The sequence below is a fragment of the Gobius niger genome (assembly GCF_951799975.1).
Source record: "Gobius niger genome assembly, chromosome: 3".
NCBI lineage: Eukaryota > Metazoa > Chordata > Actinopteri > Gobiiformes > Gobiidae > Gobius > Gobius niger.
The window spans coordinates 1363964-1384434 of NC_136854.1; the positions used below are offsets into that span (position 1 = coordinate 1363964).

At 42.3% G+C, this 20471-nt stretch overlaps 1 protein-coding gene across 1 annotated transcript; it reads left to right on the forward strand.

Annotated features, from left to right (window-relative positions):
• Positions 1 to 732: 732 nt before the first annotated feature.
• On the forward strand, positions 733 to 20145 carry LOC306960400 (E3 ubiquitin-protein ligase TRIM21-like; the record flags this gene model as incomplete). The annotated part of the gene is made up of 3 exons (XM_079552832.1): positions 733 to 738; positions 15832 to 17562; positions 19604 to 20145. The coding sequence occupies exons 2-3, from the start codon at positions 15834 to 15836 to the stop codon at positions 20143 to 20145; spliced, it is 2271 nt and encodes a 756-aa protein (XP_079408958.1). The 5' UTR covers positions 733 to 738; positions 15832 to 15833.
• Positions 20146 to 20471: the final 326 nt, after the last annotated feature.

The following is a 20471-nucleotide window of genomic DNA, read 5'->3' on the forward strand; positions in this document are numbered from 1 at the left end:
ACTATGCTCAGTGTTTCCTACGGACGGGGGCTGTGGTGAGAGAACTTACATTTACTAAGAACTTAAATTTAGCTGCATTTTCCTGCATTTTGGTGCATTTTAAGCAATACATAATAACTATTTTTGGCTATTATGCTGCTATGAAAATAATAATTTCTGGTTAATATACACAGGGTACAGCTTTTTTTTTTACTACAAACTAATGTATTAGTGGGACACCCTGATGCTCTTTAATTGAACATGCTTAAAGTAAAAAAAAAACAGCCTTCATCACAGCTTTCTATTTATGGATTTTCATTTATTTCATATATACTCAATTAAAACAGAAAAAAAAATATGGCTATATGACACTATATGATACTGTATGACACTATATGACACTGTACGATACTGTATGATATTGTCAAATTTGGGCATTAAAAAGCACTGAATTCGACTTCTGCCCGTATAAACCCTGAATTATACCCATTGCTTTTGTCTGTTAGGAGCAAAATAAATAAAGTAGAGTCTCCAAATGGAAAACACTGACTTGTCTTTAGCTGAATGAAGTCTTGTCTTTCTTCCCTGACTTTACGGAGCTGTTTGTTGTGAGTTGACATCAGCTGCGCCTCAGCACTTCCTGGTTTAGAACTGGACCCCCCTCCTCTCTCTGAGTCACACGTCTCTAAAGAAGAGGAAGAGGAAGTTACTTTCACTGGAGCCTCGGTGTTTCCTCCGTCTGCACCTCAGGACTCTCTGGTACGAACTCTTCTACAGTTCTTTGTGTAAACTCTGTATCACGGCCTGATGTCTGATGTTTCATCTGTTTAACCCTTGTTTCTAAACACGCCTCTGCAGTTTGTGAGTCTGTTCCTCTGCAGCACACGGCCTGGAACAACAGTCACAGAAAACTCTTCATCACATGGAGGAGGTTTAGTGACTGATTAAACTGGGGCTGTTTGTACTGTAATTGTGATATTAGTAAAGCCCATTAGAAATAGTTTAGATGTAGTAATCTGAGCCCTTTATATTGTATTAACTGAATTTTGGTGTTGCAGGAAAACAAGAAGGTGTTTACATACTTCTTGCCAGTCAATATTAAGAGGTGTGTTTCCGATGTCTACGGACCGTTTCTTTATTGGTCTTGTAATTTGGCTTTCCCTTGTGAACAATGAATTAATTTGACCTAACTTTTTTTTGGCTTTTAGTATTTTTATTTTTGTAAGCAGTGTGGGGGCACCATTGGCTTGTTGCACGGTATGGCTATGCTAGTTCCTCTGACTTGAAGTTGTGAGTGCCAGTACTTCCTGTCTGTATTCTTTTCCTGGAACAATAATAATAATAATAATCATATTGTCTAAAGATTATGTTGTGGGCAGTGAGTTCCCGGTAGATGATCATTTACTGCGTGTTCCAATCTTAATGTAGGATGTATTGAGTTCAGATCGGAGACGCCTGTGATCATAAAGGATTGATAGTTCGTCTTGAAGCTAAAGGCTAACATGCTATAAAATATTTACACTGTACAGCGACTCGTTAACCTGCAGTAAGTGATCGTCTACCAGGAACTCGCTGTCCACCACAGAATCTTTAGGAAATACGCTGATTCGAACGGGTCTAAGCTAATCTAGATGGAAATTAGTACGAACAGGAAGTACTAGCGCCCACAACTTCAGCTCAGAGGAAGTAGCGTAGCCACATTGTGCAACAAGCCAATTGACGATTCCATTTTTAATATGGGGTTTGAGTACGTCCCTTAATTGGAGATATTGAAAATATCTTATGAAGTTGGTGTATTATAACTCGTTTTTATTTGATCAAATGTCATTAGTGCACCGTCTTGTATGACGTGACCCACACTCGACACTCCTTTATCTTTCCAGGGCGTAAAGAGGAATGATTTGTTATTTATTAGGAACATCGCACTGCAAAAAGTAAATAACTAGATCAGTATAAACATCTCAATCTGAGCATAATAATCCAAATGTTAATTGTTTTGACAAGTTAAGATGTTTTTGGGCATTTGTCCTGGATTATTTCACTTGTTCTGAGATGTTTTTGACTCGTTTTGATACATTTTTTCCTTATTTCAGGTCATTTTCTTTGCCAATGGGGAAAGAAAGTTGGTCTTGTCTCATTGGCAATTTTACTTTCTTATTTCAAGCGAGATTTACCCTAGAACTGGTCTGAAATGTCCTCAAACAAGCAAAGTAAACTCGGTCCAATCAGGAAAAGTGTCTAAATTTGTGAAAATCGACAAAAACAAGAAACATTTCCTCAATTCAAGTCATTTAAGCCAATGCTTGATATTCACTTTTTGCAGTGCGGGTTGTTCCACAGTATTGCATGGGTATTTAATGTATAGCTATATTTGAGAAGTCCACCAGGCAGTTATAGTGGTGTTGATAGACATTGAGTTACTGAGATACTGTTGTGTTTTTTTTAGTTTTTTCTGTAAGTAGCAGTTGGCTCAGATCGATGCTGGGTATAAGACTACGCTGAGCATCGAGCCATGGTGATACTACCTGCATTGTCCAATGATGAACGTTTAATAGCTGGTGTGAAAGAAAGTACTGATAGGAGTTTGGAGCTCCTTTTGTCTTGGCATTTGTAAGGTAGTAAGTTTTATTCTCATGTTTTGATCTTTCCAATAGAATTCATTAACAGCACTGTTTAGCGAGGTGAACCAAGACGAAGAGGAAGTAACTGGTAACATTGAAAATATATAATTGATTTTTGGGAGAATTTTCATTTTAATTGTGGAGATACATCCCATTAAGGATAATAGTAACTTATTCCATCTTTGTAAAGTATTTTTAATTTCTCCTAGTAAAAGAGTAAGATTTAATTTGACAAGATCCTCTAGGTTTGAGGATATTTTAATGCCGAGATATGTAGTTAGGTTAGTAGTTTGTTTAAACAGAGGGGTTACTGTTCCAGCGTTCCAATGATGGTCAGATGGTAAAATTTGTGTCTTTTCCCAATGTATAGCATAGCCGGAGATTATGCCATATGGAGAGATTAAATCATGAATTAATAGAAGAGATATTATTGGATTTGTGATGTATAAGAGCACATCATCAGCATATACGCTGATTTTGTGGTGATACATTGTAGTCTTGATGCCTGTTATACTATCACACTGCCTGATTGAAGCTGCCATGGGTTCAATATAGAGCGCAAACAACTGAGGCGATAAAGGGCACCCTTGTCTCGTGCCTCTTTGTAAATTAAAAGATCTAGAGATCAATCCGTTAGTTAAAATGGAGGCACATGGGTCATTATACAAAGTTTTAATCCAATCTAGAAAATAATTTTTGAAGCCAAAGGTTTTTAGAGTAGAGAAAAGAAAGAGCCAATCAACTCTATCGAATGCTTTCTTAGCATCGAGAGTTGCGATGGTGAAAGGGGTATTATTGGTGGTTGCATTGTTTCTATACAAATTTACAAGATTGAATAGTCTTCGCGCATTCTCGGAGGAATGCCTCCCCTTAATAAAACCTGTTTGGTCAATATGTACTAGGTCGGAGATAACCAAGTCCAATCTAAGTGACAGGGCTTTAGATATTATTTTTAAGTCAACATAATGCGTGAGATGGGCCGATAGCTAGAACATTCTGTAGGGTCTTTTTTTTGTTTAGCTGTTAGTGTAATGTGGGAGGTGTTCATGTGGGCTGGAATGGTCCCGTTAACATGGATTTCACAAATAACTTTTTCAAAAAGAGGCAAAATAAGGGGCTAAAATTCCTTGTAAAATCCTCTTAAGAATCCTCTCTTAACCATGTCTCTCGTCGCCTCCTCAGCGAGGACAGACGGAGGAGCAGCGTGAGGACCATGTTAAACAGCTTCAGTGTCTGAGAGCCCCACTCTCACTCACTTCAGACCAATGTTTCTCTAGTGTTTCAGCCAAACTCTACAGAGAACAGAATCATTAAATGTGGAACAATGACATGAACAGGAGAAGTTTAAACTTGTCCCAAATGTTTTTCAGAAATGGCGTCTTTGAGACAGAGCAGCTCTGAGGAGCAGTTCCTGTGCTCCATCTGTCTGGAGGTGTTCTCTGAGCCCGTCTCCACTCCATGTGGACACAACTTCTGCAAACGCTGCATCTCTCTGACCTGGGACACTAATGTCCTCTGCTTCTGCCCGCTGTGTAATGAGGTCTTTACCATCAGACCACAGCTCAAGAAGAACACCTTCATCTCTGAGATGGTCTCACAGTGGAAATTAGAAGAGGAACGTTACTCAATGCGAATGTCTAAACCTGGAGAAGTCCAGTGTGACGTCTGCTCTGAGCCCAAACTGAAGGCAGTGAAGTCCTGCCTGGTCTGTCTGTCCTCGTTCTGTGAGAGCCACCTCCAGCCTCATCTGAGCGCGCCCAGACTGAAGAGACACCAGCTGATGGAGCCAGTGGACGACCTGGAGGACAGGATGTGTCCCACACACGACCGGCCGCTCGAGCTCTACTGCAGCACTGATCAGAGCTGTGTCTGTACCATGTGTGCCTTTCGGGAGCACAAGAACCATGAGGTGTTGTCTCTGAAGGAGGCGTTTGAGCAGGAGAAGGTCTCTCTGCAGCAGACGGTGGCTGAGAACCAGCGTCTGGTGGAGCAGAGGAGGCTGAAGGTCCAGGAGATCACAGCTGCCCTGGAGCTCAGTGAGAGAGAGGCTCAGAGAGAGACACAGCAGATGGTGAAGGTCTTCAGTGACATCATGGAGTCTGTGCAGAGATGTTTGGACCATCACCTCGAGGTCATGGAACAAAGTCTTTCTAAACATAAGGAGCGCGCTCAGGCCTTGATCCAACAGCTGCAGCAGGAGATGTGTGAGCTGGAGAAGAGCAGCACTGAGGCCCAGCAGCTCTCACTCTCTACAGACCCCCTCCACTTTCTACAGCGCTGCCCTGCACTGCCCCCTGCTGGCCTGAAGGACTGGAGCAGCGTGAGCTTTGAGCCGCAGACGTGTGAGGGCAGTGCGGCCCGAGCTCTGTCTGAGCTGGAGACAAGTCTCTCACAGAAGATCAAACACCTGACTTCAACCTTAGAGCTGAGGAGAGTTCAGACGTTTGCTGTGGACGTCACTCTGGACCCAGACACTGCTCATCCTCATCTGGTTCTGTCTGAAGATCTCAAACAGGTTAATTGTGGTGATGTTTGGAAGGAGCTCCCAGACTCTCCTCAGAGGTTTACTCATCATGCTATAGTTTTAGGAAAACAGAGTTTTTCCTCAGGCAGGTTCTACTTTGAGGTTCAAGTCAAAGAGAAAAATAAGTGGGATTTAGGAGTCGCCCGAGAGTCTGTGAACAGGAAGGGAGAGATCGATCTGAGCCCAAAGAACGGATTCTGGACCATTTGGTTGAGAGATGGAGAATATGAAGCTCTTGATGAACTTGATGTCCTCCTGTCTCCACTGAGGCCTCCTCAGAAGGTCGGGGTGTTTGTGGACTATGGAGCAGGTCTGGTCTCCTTTTATGACGTAGATTCTGCAGATCTCCTCTTCTCCTTCACTGGCTGCAGCTTTAGAGAGAAACTCTTTCCTTATTTCAATCCCTGTACCAATGATGGAGAAACAAACTCAGCTCCTCTGATCATCTCATCTGTGGAGACAAAGTAATTAACGACAACAGTTTGTAAAAGTTGTGAAATAAATATTAACCTCAGTTCCAATTGTAACTCCCCTCTGGCGTTTGATTTAACTCCAGATCGTCATGGTCTGAAACTGATTTTTTGAAACTGATTTTCATACAGCGCTCTGTTTTAAATCTAATGATCAACTTCTCTCTGTAGTAATCTGTATATTCAGTCTGTCTCCTTCAGTTCCACCTGATGATGTCACGAGGTGGAGCTGTGGTTTTAAAGTCCACGAAGCTTCACTGAACTCTTCCTGATCACTGTGTCCAAACTGCACTCACTGCTGATGGTTTCTGGGACATGGCAGCGATTGTTTTGAGCCTTATTTTTTACATGTTCATGTAGTTTTTACATTTACTTTTTTTTCTATTTTAGGTTTTCAAAGATGAAATACTTAAACTAGGGTGAACAAAAGTGTTGGAAAAACACAAGAGAAACATCTGTGATATATTTTATTTTTTATTTAATTGCACTGACTGAATGTTTTTATTGTCTTAGGAAGACTCCAGTGGTCCCTTCGCTATAACTCAGTTTCCCTTTCGTGGCCTGCTTTTTTACAGTGCATGAACGCCATACACGCATTGTGTTCTGCGTCCTGATTGGCTCGTCGCAGAGCAAGCCTCCTATTGCTGCAGAGAGGATCTCTCCGTGCTCGTCTCAGCTAAACTCTCGCCTTCTGAAGCTGAAATGGCTACAATAAAACTGTGAGCGGTTTTACTGCCTTTCAACATATGTAATAATTGTAAAAAATAAAGCTGACTGCTTCGCAGATTTTGTGTATTGCGTTTTTAGCCGTTTGGCTAATTCCGATGCATTTACAGAGATGTTTTTTAATGTACAGTGTCCCTGTTAAATAAATAAATATTAAAATAAATGTGTTTTGTGTAAAAGCTGATTTTTTGTTTTGCTTTTTGTCTTTTAACAAAACTAATTATTAACAGAACGATCTGTAAATGTTAACAATTGTGATTTTAAAGGATCAATAAACTCTTGGAAAATGTGGCGTCCAGTATTCATTGTTAAAGCAAAACAGGAGAGTTATATAGATAAGCCAAACTTAATGTTTTAAAGTGCACATTAGAAAACAATTTCCCAATAAAAAATGTATCACAATTATAACTAGAAACTTTTGCAATGGCTGCGCCATTGACTCCTTAATAGTTCTGCTGCAGAAATGACAAAAATTGAAAAACATTGTGAAAATTGTCATAAAAAACTATTTAGTTGTATTAATAATAATAATAATAATAACTTTAATTTCTAATCTTCTTTACATTAAAATCTCAAAGTGCTGCAACACAAGTGGTAACTAACAACAATAAAAGCATGCAAAAATTTAAGTTAAATGTTAAAAAGAGACTCCATTGCCTTTATCTCACTTTTGGCCCGTCAAATTATTTTATTCAAATGGAAAGATTCTCTGCCACCCACCTATATACGCAGTGGGTTCATGATTTTCCTGCGCGGACACTTAAATGCATTTTATGTCCAGTGGAATCCATATCTGTCTGCCTTAAAACAATGTGTTCTGCAGCCTCCAACTTAATCTTTCTAATACATATGTACCAGGGCTCCACACTAACTTTTTTCATGACCGTCCCGACACCGTCCCGAAAACCATTTGGCACCGTCCCGAAATGGATGTGAACCGTCCCAAATTTTATAGAGCTCTCGCTCTTTTATAGGGAAGAGGGGAGCATGCACACTCGCTTACATAAATATTAGGGCTGCAACTATCAATTATTTACTTCGATTTGTCGAGTAATCAGATATGTATTGTATTACTATTTATATTGAAAAACTACATTTCATGACTTTAGAGCAGATTATAAAAGGAGAAAAAATGAGGATTTTTCTGCTAGAAATAACATCATTTATTCTTAATTTCTTAGTTTGTCCCAAAAGCAGCAACATGTGACTCTCATAAAGAGACGCCTGTTCGAGTGTCCTTATGTCCATGATGAGGAGCGAGAGCAGCTTCAGAGTGTCTTTATATTATTCAGTACTTTTACTCTTATTCAGGTGAAGAAGGTCCTGACTGGAGACAGAATCTTGAAATGTTTTGCTGAAGCTCAGGTGATTCATTTCTTTCCCAGGATCTCAACCAGAGGGGTTTCCTAAAAGAGGAGAAACATTTTAAATACTTTTGTCATAGTATTGCTATAGCAGGGATTAATGTATCAATTTTTATGGTTCATAAATGTATTTGTTGTGAGCAATGAAAGGAAGGATATGAGGAATTTAAAGTATAGATGAAACAGTCTGACTGTTGGAGTTTTATTCTGCTTTTGAAATAGTGTGACCACCTCAAATAGTTTAAACAGACCAGTGGGACGATTTGGCAGAACTTTGAAGTACAGAGGAATTAGTTTAGTTTTTTATAGATCAGGCATTTTTTATCCCACTAAAAAGACACACCTTTTCATTATTACAACTTTTATAACACTGGCGAGCAACAGATCGCAATATATTATTAAGCAGTTAGACGTAAAAATCATGAGGCTTCAGTGATAAAGTGAGACATGTTAAGCAGGAGGAACAGAGAACGACAAGGCTCTGCAGGACAGTCAAAAGAGGGACAGGTGGTCACTCTATGTAGATCTGTGTTTTTATTTATCTTATTAATTTAAATCGTAGATACAGCGTAAAGATATTTAGCGCAAACCACTTTGCAGCATCGGAGAAGTAGAGGGGGGGAAGGAGAGAAGTTACCTTATCATGTCACACTTTGAAGTAACAGTGGATGAAAGTGTAGATGGTCCTGATGGTAAATCATCACTGATGCAGTTGTCAGTATTGTTGTGGCGGTGGCGGGGGGGCGTGTCCTTTCGCCTCGTTCGCCTCCGTCCTGTCTTCGCCTCTCGTTGCGGAATTTCTTCTTGTTTTAATGATTACAACAGCCTGGTTCTCCGCTCCGCTACCTGGCTCTGCCCGGCTACGAGGTTTAGCTCAGCGAGCTCCGCTCTGATGTTTACAACAACCATAGAGCTGCTCTTCAGAAGCGGCCGTGCAGAAACAAGCGCCACTTAGTTCCGAGCGCGTAGGCGGCCCCGTTTTATACGGTTTTAATGAGAAATATTAATTAAGCAAATCATCGAAGCCGGAAAATATTATTCAAAGCATTTTACTAATCGAGTTCATCGATTTAACCAATGAATCATTGCAGCCCTAAAAATACATATATATAAAAAAGGCCTATCGTCCCGGGTAAGATCTCATCTCGTCCCGTGCATTTTTTTTTCCGTCCCCGGGACGACGGGACTACGTTAGTGTCGAGCCCTGATATGTACAGTTAATCGTATCCATAGCCCATGAATCATGTCTCATCAACCCATGTCTGTGCCTGTGTGTGTGAGAACGTGTGTGACTGTGTTATTTTTTATTTCTTATTCTATTTTTCTTTCCATTTGTTTGTTCTTCCTTTTTTTGTATCTATTTTATGTTGTTTTAACCAATATCATTTGCCATGTCCAACTAATGAATTCTAAATAATAATAATAATAATAAAAATAAATAAATAAAATATATATTAAAAAAAAAATTAAAAAGGGAACAGAGAAGTCTTAAGTGTAGTTGTATTACACTACCTAATATGCAAAAATCCCACTAAGTTGTGTAAAAGTGCGTTATATGCCAAAATCTCTATTCGGTTGCATAGTAGTTTTGTAATTGTGAAAAATTCCTATTTTTTTGGCAGAATCTGTAAAAACTGTTGACATTGCAGAAACTCTTCACATTGTATAAACTGTTTAAATCACTGACAGACTTAACTGTATCAGAAATCCTATTAAAATGAATGTGGAGCCTTCCCCATACAAATGAATTCCCAATCCTGTAGAAAAAAAATGGAGAACTGCAGAAGGCGGAATTTTTCTGAAAACGTTGCAGAAGCTGAACATGCACAAATTGCAGGAAATGTGGAAAAAACGCTGAAAACCATGAATTTGAGGAAGCCCCACTATGAGTCAGCGGGAAAAATCGGCAAAATTCCGGGAAAAAAAAATGAAATCGCAGAATTCACAAAAGTAATAGCAGAAAATTGGAGCCTGGAAATTGCTGAAACTGTGAAAGCTGTGAAAGTTGCAGAAAATCTGGAAAAAACATATAATAAAATATAAAGAAACATTTATTGACAGCGGAATGTATTCCAGTGTGTCCAGCAACATTGAGGATGGGTAAATGTAGAGAAAGAATCTCTCTACGGAGATTAATAACTTAACTTAATAATAATAATTAAAAAAGTGCCCTGCCCCAAGCATGTTATTAAGCTTTTTCCGGGCAAACTGCACTGAAACAAATGATCAGTGGTCTTTACTTGAAAAAATCTTGGAAACTGATTGCCTTGAAAACGTGAAGCTTATGTGGCTAATCATGTACAAGTATTGGTGACTCACCAATTTCCAGTATTGTTAACTCACTTTTGCCTTGTAGCCATGGAACTACCGTCAGTTACGAAACGTTTTTGTGGCTATAAGGCAAAAGTCACATCATTTTGTTCTGCAGCTCAGGGTGCAAGGAAAAGAAGTTCTTGCATCTTGTGAAGTATGAATGAGCCTTAAAGGAATAGGCCACCGTTTTTACATACTAAGATATGTTCTTACCTCACTTTAGTCGAGTTAATATATCCCCGTCTGGTCTTTGTCCGTGCGCTCACACATACGCAGCCTCTCCCACATGTCATATAGCTCCAAAAAAGCTCACGATAGAAGCTACCAAGCTCTTCCACGTGTTCCCTATTTAAATAAAGTTACGTGAAGTGTTTTCATGCGAAGTATATTTACCCAGAAATGTAGCATGTCGATTTTATAAGCAAATAAAAAGGGGGACCATATTGTGAGGCGTAATGATACGAGGAGCACAGCGTCCGCGTAGTAACTCCTAAAGACTTGGTAGCTTCTATCGTGAGCTTTTTCGGAGCTATGTGACATGTGGGAGAGGCTGCGTATGTGCTCCGTTTGCCTGGCAGAGCGCACGGACAAAGACCAGACGGGGATATATTAACACGTCTAAAGTGAGGTAAGAACTTATCTTAGTATGTAAAAACGGTGGCCTATTCCTTTAACCTCGGGATTCCACATCATCTGCCAGTGCTCAAGCTCCACGAGGATTACGCGCACAAAGCAGCGACTTTGAGAAATAAAACTCCCAATAAAATAATAAACAACTATTCATGAGCATGTGAGCTATACGGTGTTGAAGCATGAAGCAACGAAAGCAACAGAAGCTTAATCGGGTCGTGTGATTCTTTTTGTGATATCAAACTCCCCAGAGGAAACTATTGAGGTCACTTTGTGTGAAATAGTGACATTTTCGTTAAAATAAAGTCAGCTCGGAGGGAATTTACTTTGAAAATACGGATATTGTTGTCGTTCTCTTTCCCGTTTGGTGCGGCTGAACTGTGGAGCTTGATCTGAAAATAGAGCTGATCCGTACTTTTATTGTGGCGAGGCGGAGAGACGACGTAGGCCCCTCGGAGCGGAGTGGACGATGTGGAATGTTTCTGAACGTTCAACATAGCAACGCATTTCCTGCGGAGGTCGGGGGGGAGTGGAGCGGGGCGAGCACGGAGAATGTGGAATCTGGGGGTTAGTCTCACGTAATACTTCCTAACCTGCTCCGTCACATCTGAACTTTTACTCGCTGTCCTTTACCAAATCTTGAGCTATCGCTTCATTTCTGTGGGACCTGCTCATTTTTAATGGGAAGAGAGAGCGGACAGGAAGGAGCAGCGTCTGTTTACTGTCCAGGCGGAAACCAGGTGGGGTCACTGTGCTTACAGCCCATTCTTCACTGGTCGCTGTCCTCACTCCCGGCCAACGTCCTCGCCCTCCTGGCCAACGTCCTCGCCCTCCTGGCCAACGTCCTCGCCCTCCTGGCCAACGTCCTCGCCCTCCTGGCCCTCCTGACCCTCCTGACCCTCCTGGCCCTCCTGGCCAACGTCCACACGCTGCTGTGTGTCTGGCCAAAGATTCTCGTCCACATCACAGAGCCTCCTCCTTTGTTAGTCCAGTTCTAGTTTCACCTGACTGTTAATTCCTGTAATAAATGTATCAAATGTTAGAAGGGATTCATACATGGCATTCATGGGATTGTGTTCTTGGCTAATTTTGACAGTTGAACAGACTATTGTGCCTGTGACGACTTCTATAATGAAATGACGCTGACACGTTTTGGAGCGAAAAACCATCAGACTGAGAATCAACAATCAGCTTCGATCAACAGGATCTATTCACTTGGAAATGGTGCTAATTGTCGGCTGCATGTGCTTAATCAATGGCAAAGATGTACTGAGACATTGAGACATGGACTTAGACATTGGAAATAGGATGAAATTAACAAGAAATTCAACACTGTTGTGAACAATTGCAAAGTGGTTTGGAGATTTGTCCATGTTGTTTTGAGAATGTCATTTCTGTTTCAAGAAATGAGCCAAACCAATGGAGGAAAGCTAATGTAGCCTAAACAGCCTGTCATTCACCCAAGGATATTTAGGGCCAGATCTTGTGGTTCACAGCGCAGGCTGTAGAGCAGACAGTGGAGCTCCTTGCAATCTTCATTGTCGTACCTGGCGCAAAAAGTGGGCAGGACAGGAGGGGGGACAGACTCACATTGTGATGTAGTGGTGCCGCCCCCTCCCCATGCTTTCCCCAGACCTGCGGAAGGCGGTGGGTTGCGAGGGGGGGTTCTCCTGTACACGCGTAACATGCATTAATAAAGATTTAATAAAGATTAAAGAAATCGGCTGTGGAGGAGTTACAGAGTTATGCAGCAGTTGCAAGAAAACTGTAGCTGGAACATTTGCGCTACAGCTGCAGGATTCTTGGCTCTTCTGCGCCCTGTGAAATGTGCTTCTTTCTTTTGGACTGAGCTGTGGCTGCACAAGGAGCATCATCAGGAGGTAAAGACTGACACACGATGGAAATGTCTCCTTAAAACTCAGATCAGACCTGGTGTTGTGGCACTTGAGGCGTGTGTGGTTTATTTATGGGAAACTGTTGTTGTTTTGGTGTTAGAGGTGTGCGTGTTCATCTACTGTATCAAAGTAAACCCGACCAACAGACTTTTCAAGGCAATTTCGCTTTTGTTTTCAATTTGACGTCGATTCTAAGGAGGAAGACGAGGCAGCGCGATGTAAAGAGGAACATAATGTGAAGGTTGCCACAGAAGAGAGAGTGCTGCTTGTAATGAACCAGCCTCAGTCGTCTCTTTTTCTTAAATAACGCCCTCTCCCTTGTGGCGCAGCCTTTAGCGCCACATGCAAGATCGCGCGTGCACCACGCTGCGTTTAGAGTTGTGCACGGACTGCGCCAGTCACAAGATCTGGCCCCATGTGTGGAAAAGTCCAGTAATTCTTGTTACATGTTTTTTACAGTTACTGCAGTACAGATTAACGAGAAAAGATAAGACTTTATTGATCTGACACTGAAGGAAAGAGATCATTCACTTTTTCACTCAGAGAAAAACACTTTGAAGAAAGTCTCTTGGTATCAGTTAATATCGGATATCGGCAGATACTCAAACCCCCAGGATCGGTATCGGAAGCATAAAAGCTGGATCGGTGCATCTCTAGTTTTTAAGTGTTTTTTTTTTTTTCAATGTGCCAAAATGAGACAAAGGAAATGAACTGCCTTGTGTTTATCAGGAGTCGTATTATTGAGCCCTGACTTTAAGCCGTTTGTGGCGAGTTGATTCCTGCCGCTCCTGGGCACTCCCTGGCACAGAACTGGTCCGTCCTCATTCTCTCTGACTCACACACGTCTAAAGCAGAGGAAGTTTATCATTTACAGCAGAGCAGCGTTCACTCCACACGTGAAACTGTGTCTCGGACCTTCAGACCCTTCAGCTCCTCCAGACTCTGAGGCCGGTGAGTTCTCTGCTTTTTATCACCACTGATTATAAATATAAACTCCATGTTATTGGCTGATTTGTGTTTTTATGAATCACAATAGGGTAGAAGGGAGTGTTTCCTCTGTTGTTCAGGTGCAATGACTGTGTGGGAAACATGAGTGTTACTTAATGGTTAAAGGAAAACATGGTAAATGGTCTCAACTTATAAAGCGCTTTTCCACTTTACATTAGGCACTCAAAGCGCTTTACAGCAAGGATCCACTCACCCATTCATGCACCAGTGTACTCAGACACTGGGAAAATATACAATTATCAGTGCTTTACGACAGTTATAATCAATAACACATGAAGTTTCACTGTAAACTGATCATGATGCTCCAACATGAGTAACTTCTGCAGACACGTCTCCGATGTTTCTGTGCTGGAAAACTGGAACGCGACAGAATATTGAATGAATGAATATTTTTTATTAAAGTGTCATGCACGTATGTGTCCAGCCCAGACGGGCTTATAAGACACTTTATACCATGGTCTGGGTAAATACTGGATTCTGATTGGCTGTTGCATTATTTTGGTATAACCGCACACGTAGTCCGGTAGTTAAATCACTGGGATATCGCTCCGCTGTGGCGTCGCCATAGCAACGCATGACACAGCTGAATCAGATAAAGGCGTAATTAGTGACTGACAGGAACGTATGAGATGGATTTAGTGTTTGCTAAATGTTTGTAGAGGAGAGTGAGCAGCTAGGTTAGCTACTGTTAATAACATATGAGCTTTACATTTCTATTAAACGGTTAAGGCTATTCATCATTTTCAGACGTACATAAAATGATCCTGCATTGAAGCATATTTGTCTGGATTAGTAAAGTCAAACATAAAAGTTTCAGTTGGAGGGGCCCAGGTGTGAGCGACTCCACCGCAGCTGTTTCCATAAACAGTTGAGCTGGTTGAGCTAGCTAGCTTTAGCTTCAGGTTAAACAGCGTAAAAGTGAAATAACTCCTGCCCACGAGTGCCGCATATCGGTGTTTACTTCCAGGGAACGCCTGAATGTATTTCCAATTATATAAAAAAAAATATTATCATTGTTTTTGCTTTCAAGCTGATGCTAAATTAAGTGGAGATTGTTAATTTTTATGTCGCACATAGTACATATATAGTTTTAGGTATGTTGCAAATCGGCAACAACAGGCATATTTGTCATTTTGGGTATGTTGTAAATTGACAACAGGCAAAAGTTGTAAATGTATTAAAATGACAAAATGTGTTTGTTCTGAATGATTACAAATGTAAATGCACTGTAATACACACTGAACACGTGTGTATTCAGGTGAGGATATTAGAACAGTAAACAGAGCTAACGCTTTTCACTAAATGCTTGTAAAGTGTTGATTTTGAGCAGCTGATGTCGTCCTGCAGCAGCAGCACTGGTAACAGGAAGGGCATCAGGATTTTCAGTAACATTTTCATTACTGCTGTTCCTGTCATCAGTGCTTTCCCTGCTGCTGCTGCTTCATCACCTGATGTAGGGAGGTGAAAAAAAGCACTTTAGAAAGGTGCAGACAATCTATCTTCAAAATATCTACAGTTTGTGTGACTAATGATCATATTTTGCTCCCTTTCCTGAGGTTTTATAATACATTGTACATCAGATACCTCTATTTAACTTTACTTATTTGCAAATTATATTATAATTGCACATTATTTTCAGACGAGGAACTCTTGTTTGTGGTCCAGTAGGTCCACCTTGTGGTCGCTTTGCAAACAACACCAACGGTTTCATTTTGTTCTGTGTAAAAAAAGGGATAACTTTTTTTTTAAAAATTGTATATTATTGTTACAATGATTATAGAATTTCACTAAAATGGCATGTTCTAAAAAACTTCTAGCACTGTAATAAATCTAAATACTACTAAAATGCGGTCACTGTGGCCACCAGATGGAGCTACTGCAGTTTTCCTTTATGGCCTGATGTTGCCGATTTACAACGTACTGAAATCTTCAAATAACAAAAAAATCCATCACACGAAGTTCATTCCAATCAATAATCTAAAGATGGAAACGATGCGCTGCTACATAATTTTATTTTAGCACAACTCAATTTACATTTGAAGATTTCATCAAAGTTGCTGCCTCGATTTGCAGAAATGCTATTTCCGCTAAATAGCTGCCATGACCCGGTTGTGGTTCCTTCTCTGACCCGTCCTACGAGAAACTCGTGCTTGCAAAACGTTCCTAGGTACGGCCTGGATGTGCAAACAGGCATCAAGGGAAAACGTGCGTTATTTTAGTCACTGTCTGGCAAGAAGAGGTATGTTGCCGATTTGCACCAATAGGCGTGAAGGGGTTAAACTTGTCCCAAATGTTTTTCAGAAATGGCGTCTTCGACCCCGAGCAGCTCTGAGGAGCAGTTCCTGTGCTCCATCTGCCTGGAGGTGTTCTCTGAGCCCGTCTCCACTCCATGTGGACACAACTTCTGCAAACGCTGCATCTCTCAGGTCTGGGACACTAATGTCCTCTGCTTCTGCCCCCTGTGTAAAGAGGTCTTTACCATCAGACCACAGCTCAAGAAGAACACCTTCATCTCTGAGATGGTCTCTCAGTGGAAACTAGAAGAAGAACTTCGGTCAAGCCGAGTGTCCAAACCTGGAGAAGTCCAGTGTGACGTCTGCTCTGAGCCCAAACTGAAGGCAGTGAAGTCCTGCCTGGTCTGTCTGTCCTCGTTCTGTGAGAGCCACCTCCAGCCTCATCTGAGCGCGCCCAGACTGAAGAGACACCAGCTGATGGAGCCTGTGGACGACCTGGAGGACAGGATGTGTCCCACACACGACCGGCCGCTCGACCTCTACTGCAGCACTGATCAGAAGGCCATCTGTGTGGTTTGTTCTGCTCTGGAGCACAAGAACCACGCGTTGGTTCCTCTGAAGGAGGCGTGTGAGCAGGAGAAGGTCTCTCTGCAGCAGACTGTGGCTGAGAACCAGCTTCTGGTGGAGCAGAGAAGGCTGAAGGTCCAGGAGATCACAGCTGCCCTGGAGCTCAGTGAGAGAGAGGCTCAGAGAGAGACACAGCAGATGGTGAAGGTCTTCAGTGACATCATGGAGTCTGTGCAGAGATGTTTGGACCATCACACCAAAGTCCTGGAACAAAGTCTTTCTAAACATAAGGAGCGCGCTCAGGCCTTGATCCAACAGCTGCAGCAGGAGATGTGTGAGCTGGAGAAGAGCAGCACTGAGGCCCAGCAGCTCTCACTCTCTACAGACCCCCTCCACTTTCTACAGCGCTGCCCTGCACTGCCCCCTGCTGGCCTGAAGGACTGGAGCAGCGTGAGCTTTGAGCCGCAGACGTGTGAGGGCCGTGCGGCCCGAGCTCTGTCTGAGCTGGAGACAAGGCTCTCACAGAAGATCAACAAAGTCTTTGGACAAGTGGCTTCAGAGTCGAACAAGAAAGAACTGAGGAGAGTTCAGACGTTTGCTGTGGACGTCACTCTGGACCCAGACTCTGCTCACCCTCATCTTCTTCTGTCTGAAGATCTCAAACAGGTTCATCACACTGATGTGAGGATGGAGCTCCCAGACTCTCCTCAGAGGTTTGATACATGTGCTATAGTTTTAGGAAAACAGAGTTTCTCCTCAGGCAAGTTCTACTTTGAGGTTCAGGTCAAAGGGAAAAGTAAGTGGGATTTAGGAGTCGCCCAGGAGTCCGTCAAAAGGAAGGGACATATTGATTTGAGCCCAAAGAACGGATTCTGGACCATCGCGTTGAGAAACAAAGATGAATACAGTGCTTGTACTGATCCTGGTGTCCCCCTGTCTCCACAGAGGCCTCCTCAGAAGGTCGGGGTGTTTGTGGACTATGGAGCAGGTCTGGTCTCCTTTCATAACGTAGATTCAGCAGATCTCCTCTACTCCTTCACTGGCTGCAGCTTCAGGGGGAAACTCTTTCCTTATTTCAGTCCCTGTTTTAATGACAAAGGAACAAACTCAGCTCCTCTGATCATCTCAGCTGTGGAGACAAAGTCCCTCCATTTTCTTCCGCCTTATCCGGGGCCGCGTCTGAGCAGAGATCCCCGCTCCCCTCCTCCAGCCTCTCTGGGGGGACCCCGAGGTGACACCAAGCCATAGATACAGACCCTCAAGCATGTCCTGGGTCTTCCATGAGGCCTCTTCCCAATAGGACGTGCCTTCAACATCTCCCGAGGGAAGACAGGAGGCATCACATCCTTGTATTTTAGTAACATCATTTCTTTGTGTTTTGTAGATATGGCTTCTCTGACTTTATTACAGCTTATTTCTGGTTTTCACATGATCGATTGGGACCAGTAGCGTTAGCTTTCTCAGATGGGAATCAATCCTCTGTGCATCATCACGGCCCCAAACCCAGCAGATCCAGACACTAATATAAGGTCTCTCATCACTGCTTTAATCCTCGTGTTTAGGTAAAAGAAAATTCCCTTTTCCCCAGAGCTTCTGTAGCTCCGGTTCACAACACGATGAAGCTAATCCTGAGGGACTGTTTCCCGCCCCGACAGGACTCTTGGGGAAAGCTCCTGATTGGTTGACACATTGTTCAGATGCTTGAACGTTCGCGGCGCGGGATATGGATGCTCTTATCCTTAACCCCTTAACTCCCACCTGAACCGAGCACATTTTCTCCAATTTGGCTTTACCCCAGTCCAAAAGCTTCTGGAAAAAAGCAACAAACCTGAGACAAAAACAAGGATGGAAATGTGACAAAAAAGTGAAAAAACATTAACAAAAAAATGACAAAAAATGTACGAAAAAATGACCAAAATGTGACAAAAAACAACAAAAATGTGACAAAATTTGACAAAAAAATGACAAAAAATGACAAACATTGAAAAAAAAATTGACAAAAACAAAACAAAAAATTGACAAAAAAATGACAAAATAATAATAATAATATGACAAAAATCTACGAAAAAATTGACGAAAAAATGACAAAAATGTGACAAAAAACGACAAAAATGTGACAAAATAATGACAAAATAATGACAAAAAATGACAAAAATTGACAAAAAAATTGACAAAAAAATTAAAAATCTACGAAAAAAAATTGCACAAAATTGACAAAAAAAAGATTTAAAAAAAAGACTCTCTATGACAAAAAAGTAAAACAATTGAGCTGACTACCCAACAAAAAAATGATGGAAAAAAAAATCTGATGACGTGAGGAAAAAGATCCTTTTGGTTCAGGCAGAAGTTGAGAGATTTAACAAAGACTTAAACCAGACACCGCTGACGCTTCAGACACATTCGGTTTGAAAACACCAGAAGTGTCTTGCTCAAGGGGACCGAGATGCACTGATGTTGGTACTGGATGGAAATAGAATGCAAATGTATGTGTCAGTGTAAACTGCTATCATCAAACATGGCCTTGTACACTGCGTTCCAAATTATTATGCAAATTGTATTTTTGTGTCAAAAAGGTAAAATAAATTCTTTTTTTCAATGAAACTCATGGATGGTTTTGTGTCTCGGGCTCTTTGAATCACTGACATTAATCTCAGAGACCTGGGCTGATTAGCTGTCAGGTTAAGCCCAGTTAAGGGAAAAACTACTGAAAAAGTTACAGTTTTCTTCCATTGGTTTGGCTCATTTCTTGAAACAGAAATTACATTCTTAAAACTCGCAGTCCATTTGGCAAATCAGTCGTACAAGTCAGCACAACGTGGTTCACCTTCAAAAGCTCATATCTCTCCCAAAACAGTTCCCTCATGCTTCAAAACTAAAATTCCTTCTCATTTAAACAGTCAGAGCTCCCAAAATGCTTTGTCCCTTTGGCCTTGTGTGAGCTCTGCAAGTCTAATGTTTAGATGTTTTGTCTCTATGGCAGAGGACCACTGAAATGTCCCTCATGTCCACCTTTCAGCCTGAGCCCAGTCCTTCATTGACAATGTGTAACACGTGGTTGTAACTCAAAGTTAAGGCTTTATGTTGATAAGAAAGCCAAATGATATTACCACTGTTATTTCTTTAAGTCTCACGTAATAGCCTACTTTCTAATCTGCTCCGTCACATCTGAACTTTTACCAAATCTTGAGCTATCGCTTCATTTCTGTGGGACCTGCTCATTTTTAATGGGAAGAGAGAGCGGACAGGAAGGACAGCGTCTGTTTACTGTCCAGGCGGAAACCAGGTGGGGTCACTGTGCTTACAGCCCATTCTTCACTGGTCGCTGTCCTCACTCCTGGCCAACGTCCTCGCCCTCCTGACCAACGTCCTCGCCCTCCTGGCCAACGTCCTCGCCCTCCTGGCCAACGTCCTCGCCCTCCTGACCAACGTCCTCGCCCTCCTGGCCAACGTCCTCGCCCTCCTGACCAACGTCCTCGCCCTCCTGGCCCTCCTGGCCAACGTCCTCGCCCTCCTGGCCAACGTCCTCGCCCTCCTGGCCAACGTCCTCGCCCTCCTGGCCAACGTCCTCGCCCTCCTGGCCAACGTCCTCGCCCTCCTGGCCAACGTCCTCGCCCTCCTGGCCAACGTCCTCGCCCTCCTGGTCAACGTCCTCGCCCTCCTGGCCAACGTCCTCGCCCTCCTGACCAACGTCCTCGCCCTCCTGGCCCTCCTGACCCTCCTGGCCCTCCTGGCCAACGTCCACACGCTGCTGTGTGTCTGGCCAAAGATTCTCGTCCACATCACAGAGCCTCCTCCTTTGTTAGTCCAGTTCTAGTTTCACCTGACTGTGAATTCCAGTAATAAATGTATCAAATGTTAGAAGGGATTCATACATGGCATTCATGGGATTGTGTTCTTGGCTAATTTTGACAGTTGAACGGACTATTGTGCCTGTGACGAGTTATATAATGAAATGACACTGACACGTTTTGGAGCGAAAAACCATGAGACTGAGAATCAACAGGATCTATTCACTTGGAAATGGTGCTAATTGCCGGCTGCATGTGCTTAATCAATGGCAAAGATGTACTGAGACATTGAGACATGGACTCAGACATTGGAAATAGGATGAAATTAACGAGAAATTCAATTCTGCAGGGC